Source organism: Aethalodelphis obliquidens, unplaced genomic scaffold, assembly GCF_003676395.1.
Source record: "Aethalodelphis obliquidens isolate GAN/ISIS:26980383/991018 unplaced genomic scaffold, ASM367639v1 scaffold7, whole genome shotgun sequence".
NCBI lineage: Eukaryota > Metazoa > Chordata > Mammalia > Artiodactyla > Delphinidae > Aethalodelphis > Aethalodelphis obliquidens.
In genome coordinates, this window is record NW_020837951.1 from 37,157,723 (window position 1) to 37,166,083 (window position 8,361).

Below are 8,361 nucleotides of genomic sequence, written 5' to 3' on the forward strand. Positions count from 1 at the left end.
GTGATAGAAATTTGTGTTGGAATGATTGCTTTGCACTCACTTATAACACGAAGTGTGTCTATAGGGAAGGTGGTTGGAGCTTTATAGATTCTTTAGGAAAAAAATAAGAGCAGACTTGTGAGAGGCCTGGTTTTGCTTCTCACACTTGTGCATATAGCAGTGTAGTGTCACACAAGGCACGGAGCTCTTCTGGGGCCTCGAGATTTCTTAGTCTGATAAAATGATTGACAGTGCTTCGTAAACTGTAGAAAGCAGTGTGAGGGACTGTTTATTGTCAAAATGCACCTGCAGAAGCCTGCATACTTAAACCAAGAGGCAAATTGTATAGGCAGTTCATCTTTCTCCCCACAGGGTTCCCAGAAAGAAATTGGAATGTGATCTTACTATAGCCATCTTCCCACAGGATAAGTGCTGTGATTAGAAGATGGGTTTCTAACCAAAAATATGGCATCAAATTAGATCATGGAGGACCAACAGTTCACCACAGAGGCGAAAGCAAAGATGGAACTATAAATCTAAAATCTTGAAATATATTGGGGTCCAAGACACTGATCCTGCAAGTAGCCCTGAGAGTAGTGGTTACATGGTGCCCAGGATGCCAGTCATTAGTTTGACCGAACTGAACAAATGTTAAATGGTTTGTTAATCTTGCCCGGCCCTACAACCTACTGAGGGCTTAAAAAGACTTAAGAATATAGGACTTGGATGTTTCATAAAGCTATTCAGAGTTGCATAGACTCATTAAATGGCCCTATGTCAAGTGGAAATTCAGAATTGCATTGTCTTTGAGACTATGAGACTATTTTTCTGGGGGTGGATAGGTGGGGAGAAGGAAAGTACCTTCAGTTTCACTCCTGGCCAGCAGGTGGTAAGTTGGGCTCAGACCCTATAGACAAGTTAGGGCTAAATAAAACTTTGGAACAGAATAGTAACATTAGTGAGAGGAGGCAGAGGGAAACATGTACCTTCTGACTGTTTTTCTCAACCAACTATACAGAGTAGAGCGAATGTTATGATTGGGAAGAGCACTGGTTTGGGAGTGTGAACTTGACCTCACAGAACCTCACTGTCTTTGAAGGACTTGATAGCCATAATATCAGGAAAGCAGTGCTATCAACAAGACATAAATTGTTATGGGGCTGCAAAGAAGGGGAAACCGTACTAAGGAGAATCTGAGAAGGCTGTGGAGGCAGTCTGAGCTGGGGGTTAAAGGAAGATGGGAGGCTTGACATGGGGTCAGAGCATGCTTAAGAAGCATCAGGTTGACTAGCAAGGGAGTGAATTCTGAGAGGCCAAACCACATTGTGAAGAACCTCACATGCCAGGTGTGAACTTTATTTTAATGATCTTGTGGGTCCTCTGGGGGTTTAGGTAGGAAAGTAACCGTCAGATTTCAGGGCTAGAGAACTTTTTTTTCTTTTTTTGTTGTGGCAAAATAACATAAAATTCATGCAAAAATTTCCAAGTGTACAGTACAGTATTGTCAACTACATGTGCATTGTTGTGTATAGACGATTCACTTTTTTTTCATTGACAGTTCACTTTTTTTTTTTTTTTTTTTTGCCTCACAGTACGGCTTGTGGGATCTTAGTTCTCCGACCAGGGATTGAACCCAGGTCCCCGCAGTGAAAGCACTGAATCCTATCTGCTGGACTGCCAGGGAGTTTCCAACAATTCACGTTTTTTTTTTTTGTTTTTCTTCAGTACACGGGCCTCTCACTGTTGTGGCCTCCCCCGTTGCGGAGCACAGGCTCCGGACGCGCAGGCTCAGCGGCCATGGCTCACGGGCCCAGCCGCTCCACGGCATGTGGGATCTTCCCGGACCGGGGCACGAACCCGTGTCCCCTGCATCGGCAGGCGGACTCTCAACCACTGCGCCACCAGGGAAGCCCAACAATTCACTTTTTAAAAAACTTTTATTTTTGGGAATTTCCTGGTGGCCCAGTGGTTAGGACTTGGTGCTTTCACTGCCATGGGCTCGGGTTCAATCCCTGATTGGGGAACTAAGATCTGTAATGCAGCCAAAAATTATATAGTATTCCCAATAACCAGAGATAATCTTTTTTTTTTTTCTTTTTTAGATTGGGGCGTGAGGTTAAAGGAGGAGTCAGGAGCAGGCTTCTGGCTTCAGTACTGGGGTGGATGTTGTACACCCCTTCAATAGGAATTCGCACATTGGAGGACAGGGTTAAAGGGAAAATGAGTAAGTTTTAGACAGGTTGTATATGAGACAATACTAGTAGGTGGTAAGATAGGTGGATCCTGAAGCCTAGAGATGGTTAAAAAATGACCCATGTTTTGAAATATCGCACTTAATGGAATGGGTTCAAGACACTATGTTTTTAATGGTATTGGTAAAATTGGATATCTTTTTTGGGGGTTGGGGGAGTTAGATTCTCTCCTCATACTGTACTCAAAAATTAGATTAACAATCTAAACATAACATCTATGGGAATTCCCTGGTGGTCCAGTGGTTAGTGCTCTGCCCTTCCACTGCAGGGGACACGGGTTCAGTCCCTGGTTGGGGAACTAAAATCCCACATGCTGCACGGCATGGCCAAAAATAAATAAACAAATGTCCATGAGGGTGCTAGAAGAAAGTGTCTTAGAATCCATAAGGGAACATGTTGGTAGATTTAAACTTTGGCATGGTAAAATCGCTTTAAAATTAGAAAATAAGCTACAGATTGGGAGAAACTATTTGCAGCATATTAACAGGTTGAGTTAATATCTGTGACAGACAGGATAATGCCATTCCCAAACCCCCTGACCAATGCCCACGTCCTAATCCTTGGCACCTGTGAATATATTGTGCTACATGGCAAAAGGGAATTAAAGTTGCAGATGGAAGTAAGGTTGCTAGCTAACTTACTTTAAGATAGGAAGAGTATCTTGGATTATTGAGGTGGGTCCAATGTAATTAAAAGTGTCCTGAAAAGTGGGAGAGGGAGGAAAAAGTGATGTGAGAAGAACTTGACTTGCCTTTGCTAGCTTTGAAGATGGAGGAGGAGGGCCAATAGCCAAGGAATGTGGGCAGCTTCTAGAAGCTGGGAAAGACCAGGAACGAATCCTACCCAGTGCCTATAGAAAGGAATGCGGCCCTGCCAACCTCTTGATTTTAGCCCTGTGAGACTTCTAATAAAATTAATTTATGTTGTTTTGTGATAATTTGTTATGGCAGCAGTAGAAAAGTAATAAAATACCCAGCAAACAATGCAGTAGAAAAATGGGTATACGATATGAACAGGCAATTATAGAAGAAATTCAGCGATCGCTAAACATATGAAAAGGGACTTGTTTTTGTGGCCTTGGAGGTGCATGAGCTAAACTAGAGAGAGAAAAGAGCAGAGGGCTGACAAGAATTGGCTAGAAATATATGTGGGGAACTTGTGTATCAAGTATGTGAAGAAGGGGACCATACCCAGGACCAAGAGCAGCTGCCTAGACCCAGACCAATTGTGCTCGTGTGAATGGATATATTTTTCTTCTGTTGACTTGCTGTGAAGTTTTTCTCAAGGGCAGCATTGGTCTGTGCTCCCCTGGCCTTAACAGCTTCACCCTGTAGAGTGAGGACTCCAGGTTGTAGACTCCAGGTTGATCATCTGTGAACAGCTTGAAAAGAAAGTTAAGCCTATAGAATCCTGAGCTCTCTACTTCTGGGACCTGATCCTGAGGAGATACAGCTGCAGCAGAATAGGGAACCGTCATTTCCAGTACCCCAGACTCCAGAAAAGACATGAGTGGGGTTTGTCTAGTTCAGCTAGTTTATTAGGATTTCCTTTGTGTCTCCACCCCCCAACTGGTTTGGCTTCAGGTCTTGGGGTACTTATATTGGGTGCCAGTACTACCAGCCTTTTCTCTGCTGACTGGATTTGGTGGGCAGGGGTCCATGGGTACCCAGAAATTTGGCTAACATCCTTTGGAGACCCCTGGTAAGGGGAGCCTGAGGTGTGGGGGAGGAAAGATGCTTCTGGGCCCAAGGGCAGTGCTTACAGTGACGAGGGGCCAGGATGTCACCAGCTCCCAGCCTTGCCCCTCTCTGACCTTGGGAACCTGAAGCCTTGGAGTGAGGCTGCAGGGAGGGAGCAGTGTGTCGAGAGCTCTGGTCCCTGTGCTGAGATCTTTGCAAAAGTCTGCTTACAGGGACCTCTGCTAGTCTGGCCTGGGCTAGGTGGCTTTTCCCTGTAACTGTGGTTGAGCCCAATTTTGCATCCCCTTCTCCGTGGTCTCCTTTAGGTTTCCTGGGGCGCTCTCTCTTTTTGGCTGAAGACAGGGCTGAAGCCTTGTCCTGTCTCTTGCCTGAGGCTGGAACCTCAGGGTATGAGGGTTCTTCCAGGCCCGGGCAGTGAACACATGACCCCTGGGATGACATCTTCACATTCATTCTTTGCTCTTTCTGAGGCTCTTGTTCTGCCCTGCCAGACTTCCATAGCTGAGGTTGGATAGAGGAGTGGGAGTGATAACAGTGGGGGACCTGGACAGGCTGAGTTACTGTGCTCTGAGGTTTAGGGGGATGACAGCTTGAAGAGTTGGGGCACAGACTGAGGGGATGAATCTGCTGTGGTGGGCAAGAAGAGAGTCTCCGGGTGGCTTGAGTTGTGGAGCTCAGGGCAGGGGAGCTGCCAAATGATTGACTTGGGCCAAGAGATCTGGAAGCAGGGCTCTGCTCTAGTTTCTTCAGCCTGAGTTCCAGCTCTTTACTCCAGTGCCAGGCCTGGACCCCAGAGTGGGTGGGCATCTTTGGGACAGCCTCACCCTGGGAGGATGGAGTCTCTGCCTTAGCCCCTGGGAACAGCTCTCCCTTGGGTAGGCCAGGCTGGTTGCACTCAATCTTCAGAGCTTCAGCTTGGGTGGGAGGCCAGGGTATTGGCTGTAGGGGATCCACTGCTGGAAGGCTGGGGTCCTGGGGGATCCCTCTTTGTTGCACATTCCTCCACACAAACTCAAGGTCAATGTGTGGATCTGGTAGAGGAGCAGAGAGTGACCTGGGGGTTGGGGCTGGGAGTTCAGTGGTGCAGCAGTTCCCTCTCTGCTCCACTGTTTCCCCCTCAGGTTTACAGTTGCATTGGTCTCCAATAGGCTCACTTGTGTGAGACTTTGACATAGAGTTTGGGCATGGGCTGGGACCCCACAATGGGGACACAGGAACACAACAGGTTTCTTTCTGCTCCATGTCCCCCGCAGTAGGCTCAGAGTCAGATTTGACTCCCAAGGGGTTGGCTCTACATGGGTCTTGGGGTAAGCTGCAAGCCAGGAGCTCAGAGGCCCAGGAGTTCTTTCTCCTTTCTATGTCCCCACATGTAGCTTCAGAATCAAACAGGACCCCCGTAGGGCTAACTCTGAGGGAATCCAGTAAAAGAACTGCGGGCGGGCTGAAGGCCAGAGATAGCGATTCAAAAGCCCAGGAATTCCGGGAATGATCAGTGTCCTTCCATGCAGTTTCTGACCCAGTGAGCCCTCCCACAGGATTGATTCTGTGGGGTTCTAGAATAGGAACTAGAGATGGGCTGTGGCCAGGGCCTGGAGATTCTGAGGTCCAGAGGTTGTCTGTCTGCCTCATGGCCTCCCACAAAGCTTTGGACTCAGACAAGACTGCCTGGGCACCCGTTCCTAGGGACTCCAGCAGAGAGGCTGAGGGAAGGCTGGGAGATGAAACTGGGTCTGCAGAGACCCAAAGATTTTCTCTACTCTGCGTGCCCTTCCACGGAGTCTCAGATCCTGATGGGACACATGCAGGCATGGTTCCATGGAGTCCTGGGTCGACGTCCAAGGCTGAGGGCTCAAAGACCCAAAGGTTTGTTGAATTTTCTCTGCATCTCCACTGGGGCTCATATCCAGATGGATCTCCCAGGGGACTGCCTCCCTGGAGTTCTGGCAGGGGATGTGGGGGAGGGCAGGGGGCTGGCGTTGGGGGCTGAAAGGCTTGAGTACTCTCTTTATGTCCTGTGGTTCCCCACTGAGTCTCATATACAGGTGGAACTTCCAGGGTGCTGGTTCCTTGGGGCTCTGTCATGGGGGCTACAGATTGGCAAGGGACTGAGGTCGGAGGCTCAGAGATCTGAGGATTCTCTCTTCGCCTTGTGGTTTCCCAGAGGGCTTCAGGTCCAGAGAGGCCTCCTATAGGGCTGGCTCCTTGGCATTCTGGCAGAGAAGTTGGGGTTAGGCTGGGAGTTGGCACTGCTGGCTCAGGGGTTTTGGGGTCCTCATTTTGCCCCGTGGTCCTCCATGGGGCCTCAGACCTAGTTAGGGCTCCCAGAAGGCTAGCAGGATTTTCTGCTAGGGAGGCACAGAGTGAGTCTGGAATGTGTTGTTGGAGGCCAGGATCCCATGGCACCTTCCACCAGACCTCAGATGAATGGAAGAGTTTGGAGGGCCTGGTTCTTTGGAGGTTAGGCTGTGGGTGCAGGGCTTGATCCTCAGAGACCCAAGGGACCTCTCTCTGCTGTGTAAGCCACTGTGTGTTTGCCCCAGTGCCATATAGGACTCTCTTATGGTCCATGGGAAAGAATTTAAGTTGGAGGGGAAGTGATGGGACAGGAGGGGAAGATGGGGAGGGAAGTTGCTGAGGGTCAGAGGCCGTTCCTTCCAGATCTTCTGTAGTATGGACTTCATGTGTAGGAAGTGGGGTTGGGGAGCAATACTGGGGAAGCAGCAATACTGGGGTTCTAGGCAGGAAGGCAAACTTGTTAAAGAAGACAGAAGGACTGACAGACAACTTCAGGGGAGAGAGGCCACCTGAGCTCAGGAAGATGGCCTCCAAGGACTCACTGTGCAGAGAGGGGAGACCCCAGAAGAGCTGGCTTTCTCTCTGCTGTAGGTGGCTCCCTGATGCTGTCTTGTGCCTCACAGGCAGGTTGGTCAAGATCTGAAAGGTGGGGAAGGATCTGGAAGGGTTTGGGGTCTGCGTGAGTACTTGCTCTAGTGTCCCTATGGACTTGTGGAGGCCCTCAGAATCACAGGATGGCTGGGATGGGGCTGTGGTGGCTTGTTCTCCAATAGGAGCTTCTTTGGGAAGAGAACATGGCTTCAGTGGATCCAGAGATACCTCCTCTTCTTCTTCCTCCCCTGACTTCTGCTTCCACAGGTGATCAAGGAAAGCCACGCGGTACAGAAGTGGTAGGCCCTGGGGAGTGGAGAAAGATACAATCTTTCTGGGGAGTGGAGAAAGATACAATCAGGCATGAAGCCTTTTTCAGAGACACAAGATGTACCGTTAAGCCCTCAGTCTTTGTTCTACAGTGAGTGAACAGTTACTCACTGGGGCCCACATCTGTGGACAATAGTCACTTACCCATCTGGTGTTAATGGCCATTACCCAACTACATTTGGAGATCGGCATTCCCTTACATAACCCCACATCTAGGGTCAATGATCATTCAGCTGGCTTGAAATCTAGTGTTAATGGTCACTCACCCAGCCTCACATTTAAGGCTTATAGTCACTCTTTTGAGCCCACATTGATGTCAATGATTCCTTACCTGAACTCATGTGGTGAGTCATTTACCCAGCTGCACACCTATGTCACCCACCTTGCCTTGCATCTTGTCCCCAGAGTACCAGGGCTGAAGCTGTCGCCATCTCCCAAGCTGCCACCACCTCTGGATCTGCCAAACCACGAACAAGAATAGTGTTACCAGGTTCCCTGGACTCAGAAGGCAGCTGCTGCCACAGTGTCTGCAGGCCAGGGCATGGGTCAACTGGCCCCAGAGAAGCCCCATGTCCCCCTCAGCCCCAAGCAGGCCCTCTGGCAGCCATTCCATTTTCCTCAGCCTAGTGGCAGTTTACCCTGAGGTCATCACTGCATCACAGAACAAAGAACTCCCATCCCCCACATACCTAACAGCAGTCTCTGTGAATTTAGAGCCCAAAAATTGCGCCCACCAGACAACTCATACTTTATTCAGTGAAAGCTTAGTGATCCCCTTTTGTCTTGATTAACAAGGTCAGAATTATCTTCAGGCATTGTGGTTGAGGACATGGATTCTAGCATCAAACTACCTTATTCAAATCCTAGCTCTGCCACTTCCTACCTGTGAAATCTCAAACTACTTTATCTTTCAGTGCCTCAGTTATCTCATCTGTAAAATGGGGATAATATTATTACTTACCACATAGTGTTGTTTTGAGGGTTAAATGAAAACATTTATATGCTTAGAGTAGTATATAGTATATGCTATGTTAAAACATTATTTCTTTTTTTGCCATAAATGATCAATAACCAATCTATAACAAGAATAGAATAGAGGAGAGTTTTATTTGAGCCAAGCTGAAGACTGTAGCCCAGGAGACAGCCTCTCAGATAGCTCTGAGGAACTGCTCCCAAGAAGCTTGTTTTCCAGCACAGCTTTATATCTTGTCAGA

The 8,361-nt window shown here is 48.3% G+C and overlaps 1 protein-coding gene across 1 annotated transcript; it reads right to left on the minus strand.

Annotated features, from left to right (window-relative positions):
- Nucleotides 1–3,018: 3,018 nt before the first annotated feature.
- On the minus strand, nucleotides 3,019–8,038 carry SPATA31G1 (SPATA31 subfamily G member 1). The gene is made up of 3 exons (XM_027105609.1): nucleotides 7,530–8,038; nucleotides 6,456–7,123; nucleotides 3,019–6,164 (listed from the first exon to the last, which is right to left on the minus strand). The coding sequence occupies exons 1-3, from the start codon at nucleotides 7,758–7,760 to the stop codon at nucleotides 3,845–3,847; spliced, it is 3,219 nt and encodes a 1,072-aa protein (XP_026961410.1). The 5' UTR covers nucleotides 7,761–8,038; the 3' UTR covers nucleotides 3,019–3,844.
- Between the last annotated feature and the right edge of the window lie 323 nt (nucleotides 8,039–8,361).

Bases quoted from the DNA above. Each gene is read 5' to 3' on its own strand.
- SPATA31G1 (XM_027105609.1), bottom strand. From the start codon at position 7,760: ATGGAATGGCTGCCAGAGGGCCTGCTTGGGGCTGAGGGGGACATGGGG. The intron at 7,124-7,529 runs GTGGGTGACATA...TCCACTCCCCAG, and splicing joins GGGACAAGATGCAAGGCAAG to GGCCTACCACTTCTGTACCG. The intron at 6,165-6,455 runs GTGGCTTACACA...GCCAACTCCCAG, and splicing joins GGCACTGGGGCAAACACACA to CCTAACCCCAACTTCTCTGC.